This window comes from Thamnophis elegans, chromosome 17 (assembly GCF_009769535.1).
Source record: "Thamnophis elegans isolate rThaEle1 chromosome 17, rThaEle1.pri, whole genome shotgun sequence".
NCBI lineage: Eukaryota > Metazoa > Chordata > Lepidosauria > Squamata > Colubridae > Thamnophis > Thamnophis elegans.
Window position 1 is genome coordinate 5,329,743 of NC_045557.1, and position 12,203 is coordinate 5,341,945.

At 49.1% G+C, this 12,203-nt stretch overlaps 2 protein-coding genes across 3 annotated transcripts in view; one reads left to right on the top strand and one right to left on the bottom strand.

Annotated features, from left to right (window-relative positions):
* Position 1: 1 nt before the first annotated feature.
* Positions 2-10,855, top strand: MSTO1 (misato mitochondrial distribution and morphology regulator 1). Of its 2 annotated transcripts, none has more exons than XM_032233909.1 (14): positions 2-559; positions 2,502-2,637; positions 2,837-2,906; positions 4,090-4,156; positions 4,396-4,450; positions 5,504-5,627; positions 5,755-5,872; positions 6,733-6,864; positions 7,525-7,677; positions 8,184-8,315; positions 9,196-9,380; positions 9,622-9,726; positions 9,836-9,948; positions 10,530-10,855. In XM_032233909.1, exons 1-14 carry the CDS (start codon positions 479-481, stop codon positions 10,766-10,768), a joined length of 1,710 nt encoding a protein of 569 aa, XP_032089800.1. In that variant the 5' UTR covers positions 2-478; the 3' UTR covers positions 10,769-10,855. The 2 variants fall into 2 exon arrangements, with proteins under 2 accessions (XP_032089800.1, XP_032089798.1); XM_032233907.1 differs by having other exon boundaries at positions 11-559; positions 9,833-9,948.
* A 229-nt stretch (positions 10,856-11,084) lies between these two features.
* GON4L (gon-4 like) overlaps positions 11,085-12,203 on the bottom strand; it is a 44,106-nt gene continuing 42,987 nt past the window's right edge. Inside the window, 1 exon segment of the mRNA XM_032234285.1 lies at positions 11,085-11,359. Coding sequence (XP_032090176.1) covers positions 11,201-11,359 — 159 coding nt within the window. The 3' untranslated portion in view covers positions 11,085-11,200.

The following is a 12,203-nucleotide window of genomic DNA, read 5'->3' on the forward strand; positions in this document are numbered from 1 at the left end:
TAAAACTTCTGTTATTCAATTTACGATCATCTGCATGAAACCAAATTCTTCTCCAACCTGTCATGAGCCAATGAGTTCCTGGACGCAACCATAGAGATGCTGAGGCAAGAGCGGCTCTGCATTGAGACAAGAGCGGCTCTGCATTGAGACAAGAGCAGGGCTCGTCCTCACCGGAAGTCCCTCCCCATTCCTCTCCACTTCACCAATAAGGTTGCAGGTCTAAAGGGAGGTAGAGAGGATGGGAGTGGGGCCGTGGGCGGATCCCTACCGATTGGTGGACGGCGAGAGCCAATGAAAACACGGCGCCCCTTGACTCGCGCGCGACGGACAGCGCCTACCATCGGCAACTCGCGCCTGCGCAGACTGAATTTTATTATTATTATTGTAAACACCTAACCCTTCCTCACCTTCTTCAACGGCGGCCTTGCCTATGTCTCTCCCTCCGTAGCCGGAGCACCGACTCGAGAACGGAGGGGGAATGTCTGGGGTCCGCGAGGTGGTGACGCTTCAGCTGGGCCACTACGCGGGGAGCGTGGGCGCTCACTGGTGGGGCCTTCAGGTGAGGCATAGGGAAAGCGCGAGACGGAGCGCGCATGCGCCGACGGGGCCAGGTGTGTATGGGGGGGAAAGCATGTGTTGATGACGTCATTCCAGGGGAAGCGCCTGATTGGACCGGAGCCACGCAGGAAGGGCGGGGCTTGTGCATTTCCGCCTTCACCTGCCTCTTATCAGCACGTGTGTTTACACTCACACGTGTTTGCACATATTTGCACGTGCACGAGAATCCACCTCTCCCACCAATTCATTTAAAGGGGCATATGTGGCTTTGCTTTATTTCCCCCCTCCCCAGCCCGTCATGCTTTTATCCTAACACCCCTGCAAGGTAGGCCACCCTGAGCAGGGCCAGGATAAATAGGGCTGCAAAAGCCCAAGTGGCTGCTGCAAAGGATTCCTTCCTGTCTCCCCCCTGCCCCCCCCCCAAGATCCTGCTGGATTTTTTTGCACTTGGATCACCCAGTTTTTGGGGTGGGGGGTCAGACTAGATGACCTACAAGATCCCTTCCAACTCTGTTAATCAGTTTTTAAAAAATGACTCCATCCACAGCGTGCTAGATTTGAGGTGTGGTGGCCTACTGGTAGTCCTCGACTTAACGAGCAGAATTGAGCCCCAGATATGTGTGGCTAAACGAGACAAGTCCTTAAAAGCAAATTTTGTCCCGTTTTACTACCTTGCTAGCTAGCCACACTTGTTTAGTGAATCACTGCAGTGGTTAAAGAGAATTTGGCTTCCTTGTTGCCTTAGCTTGTCAGAAGGTTGCAAAAAGGGATTGCAATCCTTATAAAATGCAAATCAGTTGCTCAGGATCTGGATTTTGGTCATGTGATCATGGGGAGGGAGGGGAGATCCTGGAACGGTTGTGAGTGTGGAAAAACTCCTATAAGTCACTTTTTTCAGCGCCGTCGTAAGCAAACTGGTAAGTCGAGAATTACTTGCTGAATTCACAAATCAAAAAGGTGACTGGGATTCTAAACTGCTCCGATGGGGATTTCTTCGGTTTTGTTAACTTCTTAGCCTTCCATTTTAGTGGCTGGAGTCCCTCCCGGAGAAGGGCGGCATACAAATAAATTAAATCTTAAATCTTAAAATCTTAAATCTTTAGAACATTAAGATTGGAAGGGACCTTGGTGGTCTGTGAGAAAATTTTGGTGGTCCACAGAAAAATTATTTGCATTTTTTATATTGCACTCAATCAGGGGTCCTCAAACTATGGCCCCTAGGCTGGAAATGTGCTGCTGCAGAGAGTCTCCCCCTGTGGGGTCTTTTAGTGGGGGGCTGAAATTGCAACTTGGGGTCTGCTTCGGCCTCCTGGTGGGGGGCTTTGGGCGAAGGCTGGAGGGAAGCACCGCTGGTGGGGAAGAGCCGGAGGGCCTCGTTCCAGTGGGACTGCATCAGGGCCTGGAACTGGCTGACCATCTCAGCCCGCTGAGCCTCTAAGCGCTGACACCTGGCCTTGCACTCTCGCAAGTCTTCCCTCTGCTTGGAAAACCCATGCTCCTAGTCCTCAGGGAGGTGCTTCCGCTGAGCCTCCTTCTCGGCCAGATCCAATTTGAACTGAGCTGTTTTGCCAACTCTTTCTCCTGGGGGCTGCTTAGCTCCAGCAACTGCTTCCTGTTGGGGCCCTAAGGAGCCCGGGCGGGCAGGCGAGGAGGGGCTGGGAGGAGAGGTGCGAGTAGAGGCTGGCGAGGCGTCCCTCGACATGAGTGACATCGAGTTGGCCACGCCCCCCAGTCACATGACCACCTAGCTACACCCACCCTGCTGGTCATTAGGCAGATCATATTAGCGGTCCGCAGGATTTAAAATTAGGAATTTAGTGGTCCCTGAAGTCTGAAAGGTTGGGGAGCCCTGCTCTAGCCCGACCCCCCCGCCCGCCCGCTCAACCAGGGGACCCTACAGACCTTCGTCAAGTCTATCAACCGTTTTAATTCCTGCCTTCTAGGAAGCTTCGTTCTCATCCAATTCCGCGCCTCCCGACTTAGACGAAGCCCTTCAGCACGATGTCCTGTTCCGAGCGGGGAGAACCATGCAGGGTCGCGAGACGTTTACCCCCCGCCTCATCGTTATGGACCTCAAAGGTGAGACTCCAAAGAGAGTCGTGAATTCGGGGGAGAAGCACGCACGCCTGGCGGGTCAGATCCGCCCACGTAAAGGACTTGCCTCCCTTAACGGCGTAAACGTTGGTCGCCGATGGGAGCCGCCAGTCGAAGCTCATCTGTCTTTCAGCCCAAAAGGGTCTCTTAAAAAAACGATAAACCTCTTTTATTTCTGGAACAGAAAGTCTCGCCGCTTTGAGACAGGAAGGGTACCTTTATGAAGAGCCGAAAACAACTACTCCTACTGCATGGTGAGTGGGTATATTTCTTTTTTTTTACCAAGACCAGTGAATCAGTTTCCTTTGGGATTTATTTATCGCTTACATTTCTCTGCAGCCGACCTCAAGCCTGGGGTTACTCTACCATCGTAAAAACATTTTGAATGCCGGCTGAATTTTGCTGTGTAATTGAACTGGATTATATTTGTTATCGGTTTTCTCAGCTGTTTGTTGTTGTTGTTGTTGTTATTATCATCTCTTTTATTCATTAAAAATAAAACTCAGTCAAGTGAACATTTATGTAATAGCAATAGCAGTTAGACTTATATATCGCTTCATAGGGCTTCCAGCCCTCTCTAAGCGGTTTACAGAGTCAGCATATTTAAAGATGCGTCACAAATACCACCGATGGTTTCTGCCAGCGTCCTAGGTATCAACCAAGGACCTTCTTAAGATGATGATGGTTTTATTACACACTTTATTCATTAAACATGAAACTCAGCCAGCTGAACATTCAGAAATGCATCACAAATGCCAGTGACTGGTGCTAATGGTTGATACGGTTTGTTGCCAGTGTCCTAGGTATCAACCAGGGACCTTCTTAAAATATAAGATGTTCTGCATAGCGCAGTTTTTTGCAGTTCCACTGGTGTTATTGCAGGAAGCTGCAATTTCTTGATGTAAAATTCTTGGACATGGTACCAAGTGCCCCAATGACAATAGGCATCGCTTTTTACATTTCTTCTTCTTCTTCTTCTTCTTCTTCTTCTTCTTCTTCTTCTTCTTCTTCTTCTTCTTCTTCTTCTTCTTCTTCTTCTTCTTCTTCTTTCTTCTTCTATTTCTTCTTCCTCCTCCTCTTCCTCACCCTTCCTCCTCCTTCTCTTCTTCTTCTTCCCCTCCTCCTCCTCCTCCTTGCTAAGAAGTGTCTTCTTCTTCTCCTCCTCCTCCTCCTCCTTCTTTTCTTCTTCTTCTCTTCGTCCTCCTCCTCTTCTTCCTCCTCCTCCTCTTCTCTTCTTCTTCCTCCTCTTCCCGTTTAGCAATTGTGTCATTCATTGAACAACTGCTTTCTGGGCTTGACAAACCAAGGCAAAAGGAGGGTGTTGAAAGCCAGGCTTGAGTTTAAAAAACAAGTGTTTTCCTTCACGGAAATGCTCGTGGTTGTAAGCCGAGGACAATCTCTCTCTCCTGTCCGGGTTCATGGATCTTCTCCTTGCAGGAAGGGGAACCTGACAACGCACCAGCAAGACCCAGTGCCTCCCAGGACCGTTTTTGACCAGCCGGAGGTGAGCCTCCCTCTTTCTCCCTCCCCAATTTCTAAGAATGGCTTCGTAGTGAAGCACGGGTATCCAGCTAGAGTGAGTGTGTGTGTGTGTGTGTGTGTGTATTAAACGGAGCAAAAGCTTATGAGCCATGGGGTAAATCCTTCTCCCCTTCCCCTCCTCTTGGGATGCCACTTTGGTCTTGGGGATGGATAAACTGGGACCAGAGATCTGATTTTTTTTTTTTTTCTTTCTTATTTCAGGGCGACCGGTTTTCCAATGGGGATTTTGCCTCCAAGAGCCTCCCTGGTGGTAAAGGTCTGTGTGTGTGGTGCATTTTATTTTACTTTTATATTCCATTCTATTTTATGTCCTTTTCATTTTTATTAAGTTTACTTTTAATTTTACTTTTAACTTTTACTTTTATTTTAATTTTACGTTTATTTTACTTTTACTTTTATTTTGATTTTACTTTAATTTTACTTTTATTTTAATTTTACTTTTATTTTAATATTACTTTTTAATTTTACTTTTTACTTTTATTTTAATATTACTTTTATTTTAATTTTACTTTTATTTTAATTTTACTTTTACCTTTACTTTTACTTTTTAATTTTACTTTTATTTTAATATTACTTTTATTTTAATATTACTTTTATTTTAATTTTACTTTTATTTTAATTTTACTTTTATTTTAATATTACTTTTATTTTAATATTACTTTTATTTTACTTTTTAATTTTACTTTAATTTTACTTTAATTTTAATTTTATTTTACTTTTAATTTTATTTTAATTTTACTTTTATTTTATTTTTACTATTTTAATTTTACTATTTTACTTTTACTTTTATTTAACTTTTACTTTTATTTAACTTTTACTTTTATTTTAATTATAAATTTAAGTTAAATAATTTTAGTTCACTTTACTTAGTTTTTAGTTTAGTTTTTGCTGTGCTTTGCTGTCTTATGCTATGCTAAAATTTCTTGGCTGTCATCTTACTGCCGGCTAACAATCCTGGTGCAATGGTGGGTGAAACCTTGGTTTGATCCCTTTGATTGTTCAGTCACCTTCCTCCTTTTGGATCAGGGGGATCTCCAGACATGGCCATTTGGAACCTGGTGGGACTTCAACTCCCAGAATTCCCCAGCCAGCAGAACTCTGGGAGTTGAAGTCCACCAGGTTTCAAAGGGCCAAGTGTGCAGGCCCCTAGGTTAGATTTGCTATTAGTGTAAAAGCTGGGTTTTTTTTAGCAGAGGGGCTTCGGAGAAATCTGGCTTGTCAGCCGTAGCCCCACAAGCTGGAGAGCTCGGTCCCCTCATCGCCAGGTTAAAATATGGCCCGTGCATCTCCTGGTGGTGTCTTTTCCCAGGAAAGCCAAAGCAGCTCGCCCAGCCGCTCGCGTCAGAGAACAGTGCGCCCGCTTGGTCAGACTTCCTCCGTACCAATCTCCACCCACGTAGCATCCTGACCATCCATGAATACAATCGCGAGGAGTGAGTCGGGGGTCCTGGTGGTGGGGGGGGCTGTTCTCCCAATTTTTGGAGGCGGAGAGGGGGGGAGAATCCTCTTTCTCCTGCCCAACGAGGACCAGCCCGAATTTGGCTTCCCGTCCCATTGCAGGGAATCCAACCGCCTGGAGGCGTTCGGACAAGGAGAAAAACTCCTCCAGGCCGGGCACTACCTGGAGGAACTCGAGGATCGGCTGCACTTCTACGTGGAAGAGTGTGATTACTTGCAAGTAAGTAATCCGCCCGCCACGGGATCTGGTCCCCCTGTGGATGTAAAGGAGGGGGTCCCCAAATGTGGCAACTTTTAAGACTTGTGGACTTGAATTCCACAGCACGGGTTGATTTGAGGCCAATCACCAGGAGACTGGGAGTTCTAGTCCTGCCTTAGGCATGAAAGCTTGGCTGGGTGAGTTTTGGGCAATCACCAGGAGACGGGGAGCTCTAGCTTTGTGTGAGGCATGAAAGCCAACTGGATGACACTTGGCCAATCACCAGGAGACTGGGAGTTCTAGTCCTGCCTTAGGCATTAAAGCCGGCTGGGTGACTTTGAGCCCATCACCAGGAGACTGGGAGTTCTAGTCCTGCCTTAGGCATGAAAGCCGGCTGGGTGACTTTGAGCCCATCACCAGGAGACTGGGAGTTCTAGTCCTGCCTTAGGCATGAGAGCCGGCTGGGTGACTTTGAGCCCATCACCAGGAGACTGGGAGTTTAGTCCTGCCTTACTGATATGGCCAGTTGGGAGAAATCTGCGAGTTGGAAGTCCACAAGTCTTAAAGTTGTCAAGTTTGGAGACCCTCCTGCTACAAGGCGCCGGGGGAAACCTTGGGACTTTCCTGGGGGTTTCTAAAACCCAGTTCTCACCAGGCGCTACCAGCTTGGCACGCTGGGAGTTCAGCAACCTTTGGAAGACCTACCCCAGGTCTTTCTCCTGCTTTCCAGGCCACCTGGTGCTGAACCCAGATTTTTTTGGTCCATATTTGCCACCTTTTCTCAATCCGCCCCATTTGGAAAAGCTCTCCAGGAAGTCCACAAAAATCACCGTCAACCCCCCCCCCCCATTTTTCTCCTCCTCCTCCTCCTCCTCCTCCAGGGCTTTCAGCTGCTCTTCGACCTCCACAATGGCTTCTCGGGGGTCGGGTCCAAGGCAGTGGAGCTGCTTCAGGATGAATACGCGGGGAAAGGCATCTTGACGTGCGGGCTGACGCCTGTCCTTCAATCCAGTGTGAGTGGGACTCCAGAGGTTGATGTATATTTTCAGTTTTCTCCTGCCTTTATTATTTATGCAAAGAAGTCAAGGTGGTCGACACGGCTAATGCACCCCCCTCCTCCTCCTCCTCTTCCCTGCGACAACCCTGTGAGGTTGTTGCGCTGAGAGGGAGGGACTGGCCCAAAGTCACCCAGCTGGCTTTCATGCCCAAGGCAGGACTAGAACTCCCAGTCTCCTGGTGCTTGGCCCAAAGTCACCCAGCTGGCTTTCATGCCCACGACAGGACTAGAACTCCCAGGCTCCTGGTGATCGGCCCAAAATCACCCAGCCGGCTTTCATGCCTAAGGCGGAACTAGAACTCCCCTTCTCCTGGTTTGCAAGCCAGCACCTGTAGCACTACGCCAAACCGGCTGCCTTGTCTCCACATCGGTGGTCGGCAGATGAGGAAAAAAATATTCCCCAAGGCTTACTGAGGACTAGCGCCATGCCCAGGACAGAACGCCAAGTTTAGGATGTCGAAAGGGGAATTCACGTTGTTGGATAACTCATCTCATTGTTCGTTTATGGGGGGGAGGGGTTCGCGGGGGGGAGGGGGGACACAAAGCTGGTGGCCGCCGTGGAATAACCTCTTGCAAATGCACATTAGGGGATCAGCCTTTCCTCCCTTCCCAGCAGCTCCCCCATCGGAATTTCTACCGGCTGATGAACACAGTTTTGGGCATCGTCCGTCTGTCCAGCCAGAGTTCCCTCTTCTGTCCCTTGTCGCTCAACGGAAGTCTGGGGCTCAAACCGGGCAGCCCAGTGGCCCTGCCGTACCTCCACTACGAGGTGAGCCCCTTTGGGGCCGCAGAACGAGGGTGGGGTGGAATTTATGGGGAGATCCCCCTCAAGGATTCTGGACTGGGCACCTCCCTTCCTCTTCTCGATCCTGCTTGCAGAGTTCTGGGCACAAGCAGTCCTTGGCCGTACGACCGCCACCGAGTCCAAATTTTCCGTGGCTAAGTGAGACTTCGTGCCTTTTGCTCTGTTTCCTTGGCCATCGTTGTTAAGCAAATCCCTGCCGGATGGTAAAGCAAATCCGAACCGTCCCCGTTTGACTTTCTGCTAGTCGGAAGGTTGCAAAAACGAAACCCCAGGGACCGCAGGAAACGGCCGCTGTCATAAAAAGGAAGCACAGCTGCCAAGCGTCCAGATTTCGATAGCGTCTCGCTTAGCCACAGAAAGGCTGATCTCAAATATGGTCGAAAGTCGAGGATTACCTACAGTTAAAACCGTCCCGAATAGAATTTTGTTAAAATATCTCTTTTTAAATCATTTTTATAAATTCCGTCTAGCCATCTCTGGATTATCAGACGAGCGCCATTCTCGCCACTGCCCTGGACACGCTGACCATCCCCTACCGGCTCCAGACGTCGGACATGACCATCTCCAACCTGACCGAAACCCTGAATTTTTCCGGAAGGAAGGTACGGTTGTCCTCAAGTTGCGACCACAACGAACCCAACGTTTATCTTGCTAAGCGAGCAACCTTGATTGAGTTTTGCCTCCGTTTTATGATTTCTTGCCATCGTTAAATGAACCATTCTGGTTGTTATGTGAGTCACCCGGTCGTTAAGTGAATCAGGATTCCCTCAGTAACTCTGCTAGTCGGAAGCTCATAAAATGGGATCATGTGACACCAGGAAACTGCGACTATTGTAAATGAGCCGGTTGCCGAGCGTCTGAATTACAATCACGTGACTGCGCGGGGACGGTCGTAAGTGTGAAAAAATGGTCATAAGTCTCTTATTTCAATGCTCTTGTAACTTTGAAGAGTCTCTAAACCGTAAAGCCGCCAAGAATTACCTCAGGGTTAGGACGGGCAGCCACTAAATTTGATGAAGAAACAAAAGATAATAAATGGTCGTTAAGGCGAGGATGACCTTTTTAAGGGCGCGTCAGATTTGTCAACTTTCCGTTTTCCAAACACGAGGAGCGCTGAAAAGTTGCGATGCGCCTTGGGGGGATCACAAAGATATTGTGGTCACTTTAATATCATTTAGATGAGCTTGGTCAATTAACTACAAAAATATAACTTTTGAAGGTTTTATTTTGTTGAATGTGAAAAAAACTGCGCCGTTCCTTTTTTCTGTGCCGTTCCAACTTCCAACGGTCACTAAACGAACTGTCGTAAGTCAACTGTACTCGGAACCCGCCCTCCCCTATTTTCTTCAGATCAGGTTGTAACCTAGATAGTCCTGGTTAGATCTTGGTTTTCGGGGGAACCACCAGGGTCTAATACTCTGAGGATCAGACCCCCCGAAAAAGAGACATCCTCACACACATACATGTGTTTCTCTCCCCCAGGTCGCAGAGGCCTCGGTCGCCATGCCCTTCTCCATGGCGGAAGACCAGTCCCTTCCTGAAGCATTGTACAACCAACAACCCAGCACGGCGTGGTGTCCGTTGTCATCTGGCGGCAACCGAAGAGATGCCGGCTGCTTTGCTCAGTCGGTTGTGTTGCGAGGGATCAGCAAACAGCAGCAAGTGAGGTGGGTCTGCGCGTGGTTTGCATGCACTCTCTTACAGGGTTTGTACACACACGGGGTTAGACATTTGGGCTGCTGAGGATGACCCAATTGGAAAAAAATAATCAGATTTTTTGTGGCCTCTTGGGCGATTGGAGAGATAGCAACCAAATTTTAAAAATTACGTTGCTCCCGGGGTCTCTTCACGATCCAGCCCTGCCCCCCCACCCCCGTTGTAAATTGAGGGTTCTTATTTCCCTTCCAGCAACGCCTCTCCAGGAACTGAACCCAAGTCCGTCCTTCACATGTGCGAGACCGGCCAGGAAGTGCTGGCCCGCTACTTGCACACTGTCTTCCCCCGGACGCTGAGGTGGGTGGTCCGGCCAGCTGGGCGAGGAGAAAAGGAGGAGAGGGGATGATGGGGGCGGGGGGCGAGAACATTCCCCTTCAAACCTCCCTGTCCTTTTCCCCAACAGCAGTTTGCTTTTGCTGCAAGGGCCCTGCAAGATTTTGGCTCCTTACCCCCAGTTTTTCGCGCCGTTCCTGAACAAGTACGGATTCCTGTCGGAGAAGCCGCTGTATGGCCCAGCAAGTAAGGACCGACACGGACACACAGTATGACTTAGGAATTGCCTGCCCTTAGTTGTTACGGTTGTTTGGGTACCAAAGAGTTTCACTAGGAGCAATATTTTTAACCTTGACAATTAAAAAAAAAAGGTGGACTTTGACTCCCAGAATTCCCCAGCCAGCATAATTTAAAATTGGGGGGACTTCGACTCCCAGAATTCCCCAGCCAGCATAATTTAAGATGGGGGGACTTCGACTCCCAGAATTCCCCAGTCAGCATAATTTAGGATGGGGAGCTTTAAACTCCCAGAATTCTCCAGCCAGCAAGATATTTAGACTTCAATACCCAGAATTCCCCAGGCCGCCTGTTTTTTAAGTGGAGTGGCCCTCCTGCTGACTGGGGAATTCTGGGTATCGAAGTCCAAACATCTACCAAGGTTGAGAAATACAGAGTCTTTACAATGACGGTCAACCGTGTTGGGGGGGGGGGAATGAAGGCAGGGTCAATCGGCAGTACCGAATCCTGCCGGAATCCTGGCCTGTTGCTTACTGATTCGTCCGAGCCCAGAAATCCCACCTCTCAGCGGTTTTCTCTCCTCTTAACAGAGGTCGAAAGCATCCCTGTGTTAGCCGCCTTCCAGTCCTCGGCGGGATTGTACCGAACCCTGGGTGACTTTTACCGAGAGCTGCACGGAACGGACCTGCGGCGGTGGGAGAGCTTCTTCTCCGCTGGGGTGGAGATGGAGGACTTCCGAGAGGCGCTGGACGAGCTGCGGACGCTGTCCCTCTGCTACAAGAAGAGCAGCCTGGATGAAAATTCGGACGACGACGACGATACGGACTGAGCTGCTTTTCCGGAGGCCGCGAGGCGGCGGACGCTTCCCGCCTCGGATTTGAAATCGAGAGAAATTAAAAAAAAAAAACTTTGCCGAGGAACGTCTCCCTTTGGCCTGTTTTTGAGGGACGGGAAGGAAGGTTCTTGTTTAAAAAGGAGGACACAGCCTCTCGACGTCCTGCTTTAATTCTTTAAAATACGATCACTCAATAAATATTTGCCCCCTTTCCCATTAATTTATACATTTCCTACTTAAAAAAAATATTTACAGATCTGAGAGAGAGAAGGGAGGGGGTTTCTCCCCTCCAAACAGCCCACTTCCTGCGGGCGAATTTTTAAAAAAATCATCAAATCTCTGGAAGTGTCTCAAGTGAGCTGTGGAGCAAAGGGGGGGGGGTCAAACGCACCCTCCCCCCCGACCCAAACGTTCTTCTCTACAGCCTTAAAACCCCGGTTCTTCCCGCTCGTCCTCCGAGAGGGCGGGATCTTTGTCGGACAGCGGGTCGGTGTGGCTGGTGCTCATCCCGTCTTCCTCGTCGTCCGAACTGACGTCGCAGGCCGTGTGGAACAAGGCCATGAGTTCGCGGAAGCGATGGGCCACCTGAAGGGGGGGGGGAGAAGCCATTAACAGGTGATTCTCGGCTACTGGGAAGATGATGGGTGGGCTTCAACTCCCAGAATTCCTCAGACAGAATAGAGGGACTTCAACTCCCAGAATTCCTCCGACAGAATTGAGGGACTTCAACTCCCAGAATTCCTCAGACAGAATAGAGGGACTTCAACTCCCAGAATTCCTCAGACAGAATAGAGGAACTTCAACTCCCAGAATTCCTCAGTCAGAATAGAGGGACTTCAACTCCCAGAATTCCTCAGACAGAATTGAGGGACTTCAACTCCCAGAATTCCTGAGACAGAATTGAGGGACTTCAACTCCCAGAATTCCTCAGACATAATACTTTGACTCCCAGAATTCCTCAGACAGAATTGAGGGATTTCAACTCTCAGAATTCCCCAACTGCGTATATGGACCTTAACGTCCAGAATTCCCTAGCCTGGCTTGTGAAGACTTCAAGAGCCGGGGTGGCGCAGTGGTTAGGGTGCAGTACTGCAGGCCACTTCAGCTGACTTGTTATCTGCAGTTCAGCGGTTCTAATCTCACCGGCTCAGGGTTGACTCAGCCTTCCATCCTTCCGAGGTGGGTGAAATGAGGACGCAGATTGTGGGGGCGATATGCTGACTCTGTAAACCGCTTAGAGAGGGCTGAAAGCCCTATGAAGCGGTATATAAGTTTAACTGCTATTGCTAATTCCCAGAAATCTCCAGGCAGCATTGCCCAGTCTCTGCCCCCTCTGGAGAAATTCTCCATGTGGCCGTAAAGCGACCTAGAGTGGGCCACATCATCCGGGAAATGAAGTCCAGAAGCCTTAAAAGTTGCCAAGTTTGCG